The following is a 16,179-nucleotide window of genomic DNA, read 5'->3' as shown; positions in this document are numbered from 1 at the left end:
ATGGATGGTTAAAGCAGCCCATGAGTGGGGTTTTTCTTCACTCAAGTAAATGAACTCCAAGAAGCCCCAGGAGTATTTCAGTCTAACATCTGCCACCACCACTTTTACTATTAAAGTAGAAAATAACAGTGCCTTATAGGGCTGAAATAATCCTGGATGTCCTATTTTCTTCTCCTTGGGTTTGATCATTTTACTTCTGCTGAAGACACACCCTTTCCCATTTGACTTTTCAGAGGCTGGCTTTCTTTTCCTAAGCCCTTGATTTAACTCACCTCTTGAGCTGGTAAAGGGAAGAAACATTAGTAGATATAGAAATTACCTGCAGAAATAGGCTATAAATTGTGGGAAATTCTCAAGTAGTTGGTAAGAAGCGTTCAGTAAGAGATTTAATAGGATTGAGGAAGAGTGAAAATTGTGGAGAAAATATAAATTTTGATAACAAGATTTTACTATATTTCAATAGCATAAGCACTTAACCTTTTATGGATGGTTGGAAATTAACTACCTTTCTATGATGGATTGTCCAACTATAATTCCATCAGTGGCAGGAATTGTTTCTCCAGAGTTTAGCATTTGCATATTTATGCAAAAAACAAAGTTCTTGCTTTTATCCTGGTTTCATTTTCTTCCTCTCAATTTCATTTTCTTCCTTCCAATTCACCACTAAATTATGAAGATTCAAAGTTAGCAGATACCAGAGTACAAAACAACATCTTAGTTAGCTTTTTCTTTTCTCTCTCACTCCTTTTCTCATACATGCGTTGGAAAACCTAATCCGTTTATTTATCAAAACATTGGTGATTCCAAGTTGAGAATATACTCCATTAAATTATTTGAGGAAAAAGAATAAAAATTAAGGGAAAAAAAGTAAAATTTTTAATATAAATAGTGAATATTTTAAATATTTTACTAGATAGATATTAGTTAAGTTTCATTCTCTTAGAGAAGCAATTTGGCACTGTGAAGTTTCCTCGTGTTCCTTGAATTATCCAAGTCTCTACAGCAGTTATTTTCAGAAAGTTTACAAAAGAAGAATGGTTTGATTTAAAAGATTTTTTTTTTTACCTAGACTTGAATCTCATTACACACTTGAACTGACATGACTGCTGCTGTAAATTTTTAAAAACACATTATTGCATTATTCTCGATAATTATAAGATTATTATTTCATTCTCCCCAGAAATTTGGAACATAAAAAATCTGATTCATTCTTTGGGTGCATTAGATAAATGATATCATCTTGCTACCAATTCAGCAGTCCAGTTTTTTGCTGAATACATTTGTCATTAGGAATAAAGTGTGATGTCAAATTCTAAAGTGGGGGTTTAACTTGCGAAAGCATGTGTCAACAATATTGATGTTTAAGTGATGGTATGTGCAATCATATTGCCACAAAAAAGGAGCATGTGCAAAATGAATAGCCTAAAAACATTAGGAGACTGTTCATATCTAACTAAGTCTAGAACAGTCATAATAGCATAACAACATAAACTACTAGCAAGTCAAATCATTTATCCTGTACTTTTTTCTAAATTAGAAGATGAACCTGGGCTTCTAGCTCCTTTTTTCCTTTTGATAGTGAATTCCTCAGTCTTTGACTTTGATTTGTAGGATTATTTTTACTTCCACTAGAAGGCAAGCCAAAAATACCTCAATGACACAGCATTATATTTATCTTAACTATTGTTTCTAAACACACACGGGTGCACACACACGACACCTTAATAGTACTAATAACAAATTAAGGATGCTATTTTTCTTAGAAACTAAAGTTTATATCTTTTTTTAAATACTGGGTACCTTATGAAACCATAAAATATCTACTCTTTATGCTTTTTTGGATAATTCCTTCTTGTGCCCTTCTGACTCCTCAACTTTATCTTTTCACAATGCAGGCAATAAATTACTATGCTTGAGAAGCCTCTCAGGCATTTAAGAGTTCAAGGCTGCTTTCTATAACATGAACATTAGGCACCTATTTCACACCTTTCCCATCTGATGACTTAGTTCAGCTTCCAGTTGTTCTGTTAATAACAAAGATTTTAGTGTTAGGATAATTATTCACCTTTGGAGATTAGAACAAGTGTGAGGTGCCCAGCAGAAGGAGCAACTGGAGGAACCATTTTATGTCAATAAAAAATAAACATTAATCTCTTTACATGGTTATTACCCAAGTTAATCTCTTTAAGTGAATAGTACTGAATTATATGATTACAGATTTTTATGTCAATAAATATTGTGAAGGGTAGAAACACAAAGCCTCTTAGGTTATCGATACCTTACTAGCCATGTAACTTCTCTACCAATTTCACTAGCAGGTAGCTGTGAAACCTGTAAGAAATCAGGCTGTAGACATAGGCTCCTTGGTTTATTGAGACATCACTAAAATAGGAAAGATGACCTCAAAGACAGTTAGTTGTATTGGACAGTCAGTCTTCTCTAGGCTAAAAAAAGTGCCAAAGGACTAACAAAGAATACTTTTTTTTTTTATCAAGAAATCAAATATAACTCCAGAAAATTGTTTAAGTAAGTAGGGACTTTAAGAAAACTTAGTTTAATCCTTGAAATTCTTTGAAATTTAAAGAAAAAGAACATAAATAGCCCTGGCCGGTTTGGCTCAGTGGTTAGAGCGTCAGCCTGCGGTCCAGAGAGACCCGGTTTTGGTTCCCACTAAGGGCACGTACCTCGGTTGCAGTTTGTCCCCGGCCCTGGTTGGGTCGCTGGTGGCAGCCACTCAATGTTTCTCTCTCTCTCTTCCTTCCACTCTATCTGAACAAAAAAATGGAACAATGTCCTTGGGTGAGGATAAAAAACAAAACAAAACACAAATACTTGTAGGCATTCAACGAGCACTGCTTTCTTCAAGGTGCACAAAACTGAAAGATATGTATTGTTATTTTTAAAGTATTGTGTTTATGGTAAAATGTCTTTGATACTTAAATATTTAATATTTGCTAACTTATTTAAGTTGTTATTTATATTAAAATAAAATTAAAATTAGAAATATTTCTAACTTGTCCAGAGTTTGTCATTTCACAAGTCATTGAATGTATAATTTTTTAAAATTATTTCTTGTGGAGAAACTTATTTTTATTTAAGCTGTTAATTATAGCTCTACCATGATCAAAATTTTAAATGTCTTAACATAAAATAATGTTGCAATTAGCTATATATTTATGTATATTTATGCTTAATATTATAGTATATCTTAGTTAAATAAATTTCATTTACTAGCAACAACTCATAAATTGTATAACAATCTGTAAGTAGAACAGTATTCTATACTATTTTGCTATCCGGTGTGAATACCAAAATCCCAACCAATTAATATTTCAATTGCTGCTAAAATAGATATGCTACAATTATAGTTTAACACCAGTTTCAAAAAACAAAATATGTAATTAAGTATTGTGTATCACCTACAATTACCCATGACTACAAGATCTTACAGTGTTTTTCTAAGAACATAGAAGTTGTTAACTATTTCTTAGTATATTTGAGTTTATAATAGAAGTTGTGTCAATGACTTTTCTGTTTCCCCCTTTATATATGACTTTGATTTTATTTTAGTTTTGCTCCCATCTATTTTAAACAAATTTAGAAGAGACCATTCTAGGCTTGGCAAACATTTAGAGGTTGATAAACACAAAGCATGTAATTTATAAAGATAATTTTCCACTTCAACTATTCTTTTTTTTTTAATCCTCACTCGAGGATATTTTTCTATTTATCTTCAGATAGAGTGGGAGGGAGAGAAAGGAGAGAGAGAGACACATCCACATGAAAGGGACACATTGACTGGTTACCACCCACACGACCCCAACCAGGGCCGGGCATGAACCGTATCTGAGGTCCTTGGCCGGAATCAAACCCAAGACCCCTTGGTCCGCGGGTCAACACTACCACTGAGCCAAACCAGCCAGGGCTCAAGTATTATTTAGTACTTTATTATTTATTTTTTTGTTATAAAAGTGATCTATGGTTTTCTTATTAGTTTATTTGCTTAAATGTTTGCTTCAGCTGGGATTCCCAGGAGTTTTCATTAATCTGGGACTGTTGTTATATTAATATTTCAGTGTGGGAAATGCCACACGAAATGTGCAATATAAATTTTTATTTCACCCTATGTATAATCCAGATATGGAACTTTGATGTCTTACAGAAGGCATGTTTGATTTCTACCTTGTCACTCATAGAGTCAAGCTCTTTTTTGGCTTCCCAGGGCCATTGGGCATAGTTTTTTTCTGTTCTCCTTTTCCAGAAGTGGCAGTTAGTACTTTATTAAGGGAAATTCCCATTATTTTTTACTAATTTAAATTAAAATAATTCTCAAGGGATTTTGAAGTTTGAATAATGCTAATTTTAAGCCTTTTAAAAACAAACAAATTTTCTAAAATTTAATAAATTATATCATGCTAAGTTGCAAACACAGAAAGTTTGGTATGTATACCCAGAGCAATGAGTCTTAGACGATTCTAACTTAGTAACATTTATCTTTCCATTATTTAACTGTTTCTTAAAATATATCCTCTTTCTCCTGAAATAAAATACATCACTTTTCCATGCAAACCCCTTATTTTATTTTATTTTTTTTACCCTCACCCGAGGACATTTTCTTATTTTTTGTTCAGACAGAGTGGGCGGGGTGAGAGGAAGAGAGAGAGAGAGAGAAACATTGACGTGAAAGGGACACATCAAGTGGCTGCCACCCACACGACCAACCAGGGCCGGGGACAAACTGCAACTGAGGTACGTGCCCTTAGCGGGAACCAAACCCGGGTCTCTCTGGACCGCAGGCTGACTCTCTAACTGCTGAACCAAACAGGCCAGGGCACAAACCCCTTATATTTAATCAAGAAAGCAGGTATTTGGCCAGTTTGCTCAATGGTTAGAGCATTGGCATGCAGACTGCAAGGCCACCAGTTTGATTCCCAGTCAAGGGCATGTACCTGGGTTGTAGCTTTAATCCCGGGCCCTAGCCTGGGCATTGTGGAGGAAGCAACCAATCGATGTGTCTCTCTCACATTGATGTTTCTCTCTCTCTCTCCCTCCCTCCCTTCCACTCTGTCTAAAAATCAATGAAAAAAATATCCTTGAGTGTGGATTAAAAATTAAAGAAAAAGAAAGCAGATATTAATATAATGATTTTTAGCATTATGCACATTACTTTTTTATAAGTAATCTACAGTTATTTAAAAATGTTTTTACTACATTAATGTGGGCCAAGTATAATCCCCATTTCATAGGACATACTTGCCCTATGACACAGATTTGTAAAATTTACACAAAACCTTATATTACAGAAGTAACATTTCTAGTGTTTTAATATACAAAAAATTTTAATATGAAATTTTTAGAAATTGTCAAAATGATGAACACTGTAAAACAGTTATAAACTGCCATGTTATGGCATAGATACAAGCACAAAGTCATAACATTTCTTCCAAAATGTAATTATTTCACAAGTAACTGAAAATATGGGTAATCTTTCTGTCCTTATCTTGTGCCCGGTGCTAGTGGTATATATCACTGATGTATAACTGAAATTGGCTGATTGTTTTCACTGTTCAACATTATGTGGATACAGATTGAAGAGCCTTGACCTCATAAAAGACTTCAGAGCAAGCTTGGTTCAAGGCTATACCATGAAGATTACACCATGATAATTAACTGTGTTCCTTGGAACCCTCCAAAATACTGACACTTGCCCTAATTACCTAGGTAAGGACAGGGAGCTGCTATCTTGACTTGAAGAAGAAAATTTTAGTTTGAAACACAAAGCCATGCCAAAGAGTCAGAGGAATGTTTCCTAGGAAATGTCATGTCATGGACTCACTCGACAGATAACTGAAGATCATCCCTGAATATATTAATAGTTAGAGCCATGCTTTTTGCATTAGTGCATCTGTCAGATTACCTGTTTTGTTACATACCACCATGTAGTATTGTACTTATTAATATTCCCTGAACAGCTTAGGCAAAGTATCACTGATATATGCTTGGGGTAAAAAATAGCCATTTTCTCCTCACAGTGTGCCAAAAAAGAGTTTTGCAGCCCTGGCTGGTTTGGCTCAGCAGTTAGTTGGCCAACAGACCAGAAAGACCCAGGTTCGGTTTCCCCTAGGGGCATGTGCCTCGGTTGCAGTTTGTCCCTGGCCCCGGTTGGGGTTGTGTGGGTGGGAGCCAGTCGATATGTTTCTCTCTCGCATCTCTCTCTTCCTCTGTTCCTCCTGCTCTATATGAAGATAAATGCAAAAATATCCTCGGGTGAGGATAAAAAAGAAAAAAAAAAGTTTTGCAGTTGAGTTTTCATTACAAAATGTCATTTGAGGAGAGCAGAAAAGTGGATTACTGATAACTATTGAGAGTTTTTTTCCATGGGATTTCTGTTCTCAAATATGTAATTTCCCAAGATAATGCACCTTAGAATTGTAGAATTTTAAAATGGAAAAGGACATTAACAATTTTCTAGTCCATTTCGTTCATCTGTGAGAATAAAATGAAGTCCTGAAAGATACAATGACTTATTGACAGTCACATAATTTGTTGCCAAGACAAAGCTTCTAAAACAGTGTTTTCTCTTGGCCAGAATTCTAAAATGCAAATTTTTCATTTTAATTGTGACATTATGTTATACTGCCTCAATTTTATTTTTAAAGCATGGAAATTGAGCAAAATGCTATAAATAAAAACTATTAAGTTCATCTTTCTTGTTTATTTTTAAGCTTAGAAAATCAAATGTGGAACAGTAATGGATTTTTCAAAGGAATAGATACCCTGGACTTGGGGTCCAAATCTTCTCTGGACCCCAAAATATATGGTTTCTTCAACCTTAATTGGACAGAAAATATGTTGCAAGATTTTTTTCCAGAAAAGGAACATTTGACAATGAAAAAACAAAGAACATTTATTTTGGAATAAGAGATTTTTCCCAAATAACAAGAGAAGTATAGCCATCTTGTTTCAATAATTTATGACTTAGCCAAGCAGAAAGAATGAGAACTATATAACCTTTTCTCTTTTTAAATGAGAAGCTGGAACACAAGTGGTAGAGAGTGGGGAAAATAAATCTTAAAAACTCAAATGACAAGTTCCTTCTGGCTAGAGACGAAGACAAGGGACACCACACAGCCCCAGATTATGCAATCTATGAAGACAGTGATAAAGTGACTAGGTAAAGAGAGACAACGTGCTCTTGGACTTACAAAGGAACACCATTGCATAGGGGAAAGGAAAGACCTAAGGAAAGGCTATACTATCAAAATGAATTTTGAGAAGTTCTCCATGATCATTTTAATGTGTCTACATTTCAGCTTTCTGTGTTCTTTCTTAATTTATAATTCAAACGCACGCACACCTGCCAGCCAAGCCCATAAATTCCTGATGTTCCAGCCAAGTGCCTCAGCCTTTGAGCTCAAAAAGCCCCTTGCTTGATAGGGGTTAACCATATCCGGAAGGCTCTGGAAGAGGTCTGTTGGGCGGCAGGACAGCTGCTGTTGATAAGAGGCCTCTTGTTGGACTGGAGACCAGGAACTGTGGGAAAACCAGAAAAAAACAAGGCTCAGATGGGAATGGCAGCAAAGGTTTCAGTTCCTACTACTGATCTTAGTCTCTGGGGACTAAGAAAAGAAATAGGAGTTCCTCTCTCCTTTCCGTCAAACCCCATAGTTGGAAAAGAATAGACATCTCCCCCACCCCATAAGCCCACTCCTAAGTAAATTTCATTTCCTATTTCATCCGCAAGTGAAAATGAGTCACTAATTAATGCCATTATGCAAGCATAATTATAACCACTCTGCTGGCATATAATGGTGTGTTTTTACCTTTAATTACCGGGAAAGAATGAACAGTTTGGAGTTTGAGCAACTTGAAGAAAAAAAACTATGAAATTATAGTCCCTCCCACCACGCACACCACTCCCGGCTCATTCTACCTAAAAATCCTTCACATTGTGGGTTTCATTTTCCATTAAAAAAAAAATAATAGTACTTTAAATTAGGTCGCAAAGAAAGAAGTTGACATTTCTTACTCTTTTCAGAGTGGTATGAGAAATGCTACATCAATGCATCTGAGGAAAAACAATAGAAAAACAAGATTTCTTTTAATTTTGTTTTTGAATCAATACCCGAAATAATGACCAGAAGCAAAAATCCACCGGTGCGTCAGCAAGCAGGATGCTCCGCCAGTCAGCTTCATCCTTCCCCCCTGAGCTGTTCTCCTGTGGGCTCCCTCGCAGCTGAAGGCCACTAGAGCAGATAGATTATGTAGGAGAGAATGACCAGGCCTATGATGGCAAAGAACATCAGAATGAAAATATCCAGCATTATGGAGTCCTTAGCTGAGGAGGCCTCTGGATTCCAGGGAAACGTGAGCTGTGAGCACTGAGGCTGCAGTCAGTGGAGAGAAATGGCTCCCTCCTCCCTCCACTGTTCAGCCCTCATTTTCCCCCTCCCCCTTCCAAGGCCAGAGACGAAGGGATGCTGCAGCTCCATCAGCAGCTTACTTTACCCCACCCCTCCACATACCACAGCCAACCAATCATAAAGCCCCGGAGCGGGTAACCAAGGAACTGCTGGGTTGAGACCAAGCAGAATTGAAGAGGCTCAATTTCTCCCCAGGAACTCAATCCCATACCTTTGTATCTAAGTGGAATCTGCATGATATGGACGGAAGAGGAGATCTGATCTCTATTCAGATCCCTTAGAAATGAATCTTCCTGGCTGCCTTTCTTCCTTTTCTTCTCGCACATCCCCAGCAAATTACCTCAGAAAAAATAATGATTGGGAGTTGGGTGGGCCTTTGGCAAGCTGTAAAGTTCTCTTTATGGAGGGACATGGACAAAGGTCTCATGTGAGTCTCAGCTGGCATCTCTGGGATGGAGCTAACATTTATGGGATTTCTAGACTATGCCAGATATTGCACACGTGGTGTAATTTCAACCTCCTACAGGTCTTTTATTGATGAGGTTCAGAGTTGGGCAGGAACTTGCCCAATGGTTTGTTGGAAATGGCAGAGACCAAGATCCAAAACTAGGATTGCACACTCCAGAGTTCATAATTGTTCTCTTGCCCTAGACTGGCCCACCTTCGTAGTCTGACATGCCCCTCAGCCCTACCTGAGCTGCTTAGGTTGTGAGGCATTTTGCTCAGATCACTCTCCATTTACAGTGTGAACACCAGAGGTCTCTCCTTCTTCTCTATTTCTTGTTTCTTTGTGGTCATTACCCACATTCTTGTTCTCTTTTGTATCCTCTTCAGAGAGGGCACTAAAGAAGCCTCAGGCCCATCCCTGTGCAGTAAGAGTGTCTGGAAATGCAAATTCAAGTGGCTTCTTCTGAGGGGAAAGGGAAAAATTGATGTTTTATTTTTTAAGCTGGGTGGTGGACACTCAGTTATGTATTGTGTTGCCTTTTTTTTTTTAATCTTCACCTGAGGACATTTTTTTTCCATTTTTTGTTCAGATAGAGTGGGAGGGAGAGAGAAACATCGACGTGAAAGGGACACATCGAGTGGCTGCCACCCACACAACCAACCAGGGCCGGGGACAAACTGCAACCGAGGTACGCGCCCTTAGCGGGAACGGAACCCGGGTCTCTCTGGACCGCAGGCCGATGCTCTAACTGCTGAGCAAAACCGGCCAGGGCCTTTTTAGGTCTTAATTATTTCCTATTAAATTGAAAAAATTTCCTGTGACATCTCTGAGGCTTAGTGTCCATTGCTCCACCCCCCCCAAATAATTCTTTTGAAGGGCCCGAGGATTAAATGTTAGTAACCACCCCCTCCTCATGCTAGGTCTCAGGAACTTAGGCCGCTTCTAGAAGGGGTCTAGAGACTCTTCCCACAGGCCCATCCCCAGGAGGCAGAGAGCTGACTCCCTCCCAAGCAGACTGACTGCCCCCTCAAATTGCTAAAGTAACTGAAGCCTCCTGGGGAGAGGGAGCTGCAGCTCTCAGACAAAAGGGGCCAGGCCTACAGGAGGCAAGATTTGCCAACTCATTCCCTTCTAGTGGAAAAATATTAGGCAGCCAACTCCTTGAGAGGAGAAGCAGGTGTCAGTATTATCTTTAATTATCCCACCCAGTGCCACCTCTGACACTCCCCACACTGCTCAGCACTCTGACATGGCCTGTCACTCTCTTATCATCATTCCCTTCATTAGGAAAGCTCAGTTCAGGCTCAGTTCGGGGAAGCCCTTTTCCTCCCCACCCTGCTGTTATCCTGAAGCTAGAGAATGTCTGCATTCTCAGCCCCAAGTGGGAAATGCCCCTCTCCACAAAACAGCTGGACGTGAGGCTGACTGGAGGCCCTGAGCCAGTGCTGAAGGGTCTGGATTCTTTCTCTACCACTGCCTGCTTCCCAACCGGACAGAGGACAGGCTGCCTGGCCTTCTGGTCAGATATTAGACCTGGGGCACCTGGAACAAGAAAGATACTAAAATGAGACGTGCAAGGGGCCTGGGTACACAGCCCACACTAGCAAGGTAGCATGAGGCCAAGAGCATCACACTGGGGGTCCTAAGACCTCCAGTCCAGCTGTGACCTCCCCCAACCACTGCCTTCCTGGGTTTCAGTGAACCCCATCTATAAGATGGACATCATGGTAGTTACTGCTCTCAGAGACTAATAAGATCAAATAAAAAAATGTGTTAAAGATCATTTGTAAGGCATTGTGAATACTGCTTTGGGTTGTCAGACCACCTAACAGACGGTGTCATCTGTTTTATCCCACTACAGACTGTCCCAGTCCCTCCATCATTTCATTCCTCAAGTGGGTGCCTCAGAGGTGCAGGCAGAGAGCTAGAACTGTCTGCCAGCTGAGCTCACTCATTAATTCAACAAATATTTGCTGAGCATCTGTGCCTGGCCTTGAACAAGAACTGGAGGTTTAAAGATGAATTAGACCCATTACCTGCCCTGTGAGTGCCCCGGTTAGTGGGGAGACAGGTGCATAGCGAAGAGTCAGACGGTAGGAATATGGGAACTCAGGGAAGTTTCTGGGAGTGTCACCAAGTTGGGCAGAGGGATGTAGCCAGGAGCAGACTGGTGGGGAGTTCTCAACCAGGAGGAAGAAGGTGCTAAGGCAAATTGCCACTCTAGGCTGACAGTTTCTAGGCTGGTCTCTCTCCCTAAAGAATGGCAGGGCTCCTAGGAGGGTGACAGGCCAATGCCCCAAGATGGAACACACACACACACAGAGCAGCAGCAGCAGCAGCAGCAGCAGTCAGAGCCAAAGAGAAAACTAAGTCCGCAGGTAAAAATTATACTTTTATTTGAGTCACCAGAAAGATCCACTTGTGGTCCAAGTCAAATGTTCAGAATCATAACAGGCCAGAAAGATCTGATCCCAAGCACAAGCCCACGAGGGAGGGGACCCAACAGACCAAGAAGAGACAACCACCCCATATAAAAAGATGAATGACGGCTTCACACACACGGATGAAATGTTTGGACAGAGGCAAATTTCACATGGTCATTTCTGTTTCTTTTTAAATACAGGTTTGTGGGGTGGTATTTTTTCCAGCTGTTAAAAAAAAAAAAGCCCCAAAGTGCATATGTGAAGGGGGAAAAGGCAGAAATGAAGCAATAGTTTTCCCTGGAGGGACATGAGGAAGGAAACAGGAAGCTGTGTTGAGAATTCACTTTTCTCACCATTGGGCTTCTTGCATTTTATTATTGGTCCACTAACGTTATATTCACATTCTAGCTTTGATGTATGTTCTTTCCTGGGATATTGGCTAAAAGACCTCTGTGAGGTGTAAGAAAAGACTAGGGCCTCAACCTACCCCTCAGGTTCTGTGCTCTTCTAGGGGTGGAAGGTTCTGGAAAGGAACAAGGACTCCCAGCAGCCCCTGGGTCCCTCAGCACCAGTTGACAGTCCCTCCTCTCTCTGGATTGTATAAGAAAAAGTCCCCTATTTTTAGGATGGGAGGAGCAGAGGGCCTGGCAGCAAGATTCCAGGGGCTGACTTGCCTTGTTTTAGAAGAAAAATTAAGCTGAGTGAAAGGCTATTTCTTGCTCTTCCAGGCCCTCCTCCCACTCTCTTACCACCCTCCAAACCACAGGTCCTCCAACAGCCTGTGTCTCTGGACTTTGGTCCCAGAATCTATGTTGTGCTTTGAAATCAAGAGGAAATGGAATGGACCAGCACCTCTCCCAAGGCTTCCAATATTGCTCTCATCACCCAAATGGCCCAGTCTGAGGCCCTTCATCTGCCCCCTGGAGCCAAGCAGGAAAAGGGATTGGTCAGGCAGGGGCTCCTCCTCCCACAGTCATTTCCTCAGCTCTTTGATTTGGGGTAAATATTCCCAACTAAACTCACAAGCAGAGAGGACTTGTTCATTATGCCTGCAGCCACCACCACAGGGAACAAGGATGCAGAGATGTCAGCTATGGGGCCTGAGCGGACTCTGGGAGAAAGCCTAGAGATGAATAAAGCCAGACAAAAGTTGTCACAGCCACCAGCAAGGGACAGAAGGGACTTGGAGATAGCACCATCTTTCCCTTCCTCATCCTGGGGTCTGTGCTTCCAGTTTTGTAGCCCTGGGACCCTCTCCCAACACCTCAAGGGGGCTTTAGGTAGTGAGGGAGAAGCCTGGGGGGGAAGCCCCCAGAGTAAGGCACCCACAGTGTGGGTAACACAGGGTCCTCTGGCCCCCACTATGCAGCACAGGACACAGAGATGGCGGAGAGAATATGCCTGGAGCCACAAAGCCTTCCCCTTCCCCTTCCCCTGCAGGCTGTAATACCAGTTCCCACCCATCTTCAATCATCCCCTTACGTCTTCCCAGCACACTGCAAGAGGGGTAGGTGGGCTTTCTTCATTTGGAGACAGAGGAGAAATTTTCATTCCAAAGAAAACACAAGGAATTTCTCTCCCTTAGGGCCTCCCCCGACTCCTCAATGTGGGTTTTAAGGAAAATATCAGGGAAAACAGTTTTGTGGACCCTCACACAAGCCCAGAGACTTCTGCAGGCTGCACCCTGCCCCTTCGCTCATGCGCACACCAGCGGACACACCTGCAGACACTTCTCCCACTCAGTGAGTCCTGGAGATACAGAGCGTCCGGCGGCTGTGCACAGTTCTGGTGCACTTGGGGGCGGGCCGGGGAAGGGAGGACATGAGTAGAGAGGACTGGCCCACCCAGCCCAGATCTCAGGGGGCTGGGCCTCCAAGGCCAAGAGGCCTGAGGCTTCCTTGCTCCATCTTTCAGGATCTTGGCTTCCAGCCAAGGAGGCAAGCCAGGGTCCCTGGAGGCTGGGGATGAGAATGAGGAAACAAGGGGCAATGGGAGGGAACACCCTGTTCCCTTCCTTCCTGCAGCTGTCCCTAAAAGTAAGAAAGGCCAGCACTTGACCCAAGCCGTGCTTCCTGGGGAACTCCTAGCCCACCCCGGGTCTGTGTGGGCAGGAGAACAAAATCACAGTGTGAGGAGGAACACATGTGGGGAGCATGAATGAACCCCAAAGTGGGAACTTTATCCTCCTTTGTTGTCTTTGAGAAGGGGAGAGGGTGGGGAGGGGACCCCTCAGAGCGCCAGCAGCCCCATCTTTGAGAAGCAAAGCCTTCTTACTGGTGCCTACACACTAGCAGTCCCCCATCCCAGGGGCCCCACTCCCAGGAATGCATGGAGCCCCTCCCCCGGGAGTCCTGCGGGTCTGGGGTTCACCCCAGCCCTGGAATGTTTGGGTGTGTGAGGAGATGGGCGGGAGGGTCTGAGGTGGCCAAAAAGGAGAAGGCAGAGGCCTGGGAGCCAATGAGTCTCCCACTCCAGGTCAGCCGCATGGGCCCCGGCCTCCCCTAGAAAGGTCCACACCTGTTCCATCCAGAGAGGAAAACAAGAAGTTCGTCAAGGGGAAAACCTGCCAGAGGAAGGAGCCCATGAAAGTGGCAGAACAAGCTTCAGTTGGCAAAAGAAGCTGGAAGGAGGGTGGGAAGAAACAAGCTGTCGCAGATTTAAAAAACACAGAGACACTGAAGGGTGGACAGGTCACGCCCAGGACAGATGTGATGCTGTGGAATGCACTGAAGAAGGATGGGGCAGGGTGGTGCCCAGCGGGCTCAGATGGCCTCCACGTAGTTGGCCGGCAGCATCCCCGTGTCACCAGTGCGCTCCACGGTCCCGTACATCCAGCCGTCATCGATCTGCTGCACGTTGACGATGGTATCCCCGTCCTGGAAGGAGACCTCGTCCTCGTCGGCGGCGCTGTAGTCATACACAGCGCGGTACCGCTTCTGCAGGGGTGGCAGGTGGCGGCACAGTCAGCCCAGGGCCCAGCTCCCCGGGACCCCAGCCTTCCTTCCTCACTGTGCGGAACATGGAGCAGAGCCTGGGTGGGCAGTGAGCCTGGAGCTGGGAGACTGGGAAGGGCTGGGCTCTGCCTTAAATTTTCTCACTTCTGTGTCTCACTTTCTGAGAGCGTCCAATCTATTTGGCATCTACTAAGAGGCAGGCACAAGACAGGGACTGAGGTTACAACAGCCCTGCTCCACCTCTCGATACAGGGATGCAGTAAGGTCCCATGGACACGATGCCAGTTAGTGTTTCAAAATATGATATGCCCTGTATGCTATTATCTGTATTATTATTATAAGCACCAGTCTTTCTTCTTTTTTTGAAGCTGTGATAAGTCTGGCTTCACTCCCAAACTCAGGACAAAGACCTATTCTTGGGAGAAAAACCTCCAGGTGACACAAGAGACTTTACCTTGCAACTTCAGCCAAATTCGTATACTTAAGCTCTAGGAAATGTCTGGCAAAAGCCCATGAAATGCAACCGTGGTCTTGGAGGTGGACAGGATTCTAAGTCCTCTGACCTTACTGCCCTTGACACTGACTTATCTCTGGGGGTCAGCTCAGCCTTTGTGGTCCCCCAGGCCAGGCCCTGGGATCTGCATGCGGCCAGAAGTGGGGCCAAATGCCAGCTGGTCCAGGACTGGGTGCCCCAAGGAACCTTCTGTATCCACTGCTCCACCCCACTACCAGCACCCCTGCCCGCCTGTCTCTGGTCTCTGGTCTTCCTCCTCCAACTGTCCATCCATTGTGATTTCAGGGGAACTTTCTAAAATGCAAACCTGATTGTATTACTACTCGGCTTTAAATTCTTCAAAGATTTCCCCATCCTCTTTAGCACTAAATTTTAAACTCCCCCCCCCACCCCCCGCCCCACGCAACAGAAACCTACTCCATTAGCCCCCAAGTCTATGGGATGAGAGGTCCCAGTCCTCACAAGGTGACTTTGGTCTCTCTGATTACCCACTCTGCCTGCACCTTTTGGGCCGAGTAGCCACCATCTCTGCCTGCATTCTGCAACAGCCTCCTCACTCATCTCCCACTTTTGCCCTCAATTGTCTACTCCTCTTCCCCACACAAGCGGCTAGAGCCATCTTTTAAAAACACAGCTCAAACCCCTCACTCTGCATAGTTCACCAGTCACAAGGGCCTTCCTGTAGCCTACAAGTTCCTGCAGAATCTGACCTCCTCTCCTATCCTCTTTCCCTTTCTAGTCCCCATAGCCTTCCTGCTGGTCTTTGAACGTCCCTAGCATATTCCTGCCTCAGGGCCTTTGACTTGCCGGACTCCCTGCACCACTCACTTCATGCTATTGGTGACTTTGCTGCTCTCTCTCCCCTTACCCTGCTGTCATTTTCTTCCTAACATGTGCTGCTATCAGACCTTTTGTTGTATATCTACTTATTGTTCTCGTTTGTCTCTCAGACGGGAATGAAAGCCCCAAGAGGGCAAGAAGGGGGTCTTTTATTCAGAACCATACCTCTCCTGTCCAAGACATGCCTAGTATGTGAGAAATTAGCTACTTTATCTCTCTAAGTTTTGTCCCTCTTGCTCCTTCATGAGCTACTCAGAATTTCTAGGCACCCAGAGCAGTAGAGCTGAGCTCAGCCAGCTCAACAAATGTGGCTCAGCCACACCTGTGAGAAGCAGGACTTACACACCAGGAACTTCAACTCTAGGAACTGGTAAGAACACTTCACTTCCTACTTTGCTCATTCACTTATTCAGCAAAGTTGACCAGTGCACGCTCTGTGCTTGGCCCAGAGCACATGAACCACAGGGACAATGCCCTGCCCACAGAGAGCTTCAAGTGCAGGGCACAGACGGAAGTTAATAAACAGAGAACTGCTTTAAGCTGGAAAGTGTGACATGATAGAAATTTTAGGGGAGAC

The 16,179-nt window shown here is 43.1% G+C and overlaps 1 protein-coding gene and 1 long non-coding RNA gene across 3 annotated transcripts in view; both read right to left on the bottom strand.

Moving 5' to 3' along the window:
• Nucleotides 1-6,889: 6,889 nt before the first annotated feature.
• Nucleotides 6,890-8,411, bottom strand: LOC118634531. Its single transcript, XR_004960370.1, has 2 exons — nucleotides 8,126-8,411; nucleotides 6,890-7,533 (listed from the first exon to the last, which is right to left on the bottom strand). It is a non-coding gene; the product is annotated as an uncharacterized LOC118634531 (long non-coding RNA).
• Nucleotides 8,412-11,247: 2,836 nt separating this feature from the next.
• LASP1 (LIM and SH3 protein 1) overlaps nucleotides 11,248-16,179 on the bottom strand; it is a 41,285-nt gene continuing 36,353 nt past the window's right edge. For both annotated transcript variants that reach the window (XM_036267654.1, XM_036267655.1), the window contains one exon: nucleotides 11,248-14,230. In XM_036267654.1, the coding sequence (XP_036123547.1) occupies nucleotides 14,057-14,230 (174 nt within the window). In that variant the 3' untranslated portion in view covers nucleotides 11,248-14,056. The remainder of the gene's footprint in view (nucleotides 14,231-16,179) is intronic.

Source organism: Molossus molossus, unplaced genomic scaffold (assembly GCF_014108415.1).
Source record: "Molossus molossus isolate mMolMol1 unplaced genomic scaffold, mMolMol1.p scaffold_m16_p_19, whole genome shotgun sequence".
Classification (NCBI taxonomy): domain Eukaryota; kingdom Metazoa; phylum Chordata; class Mammalia; order Chiroptera; family Molossidae; genus Molossus; species Molossus molossus.
Note: the sequence above shows the minus strand (reverse complement) of the source record. Positions and strands in the feature narration are given on the sequence as shown.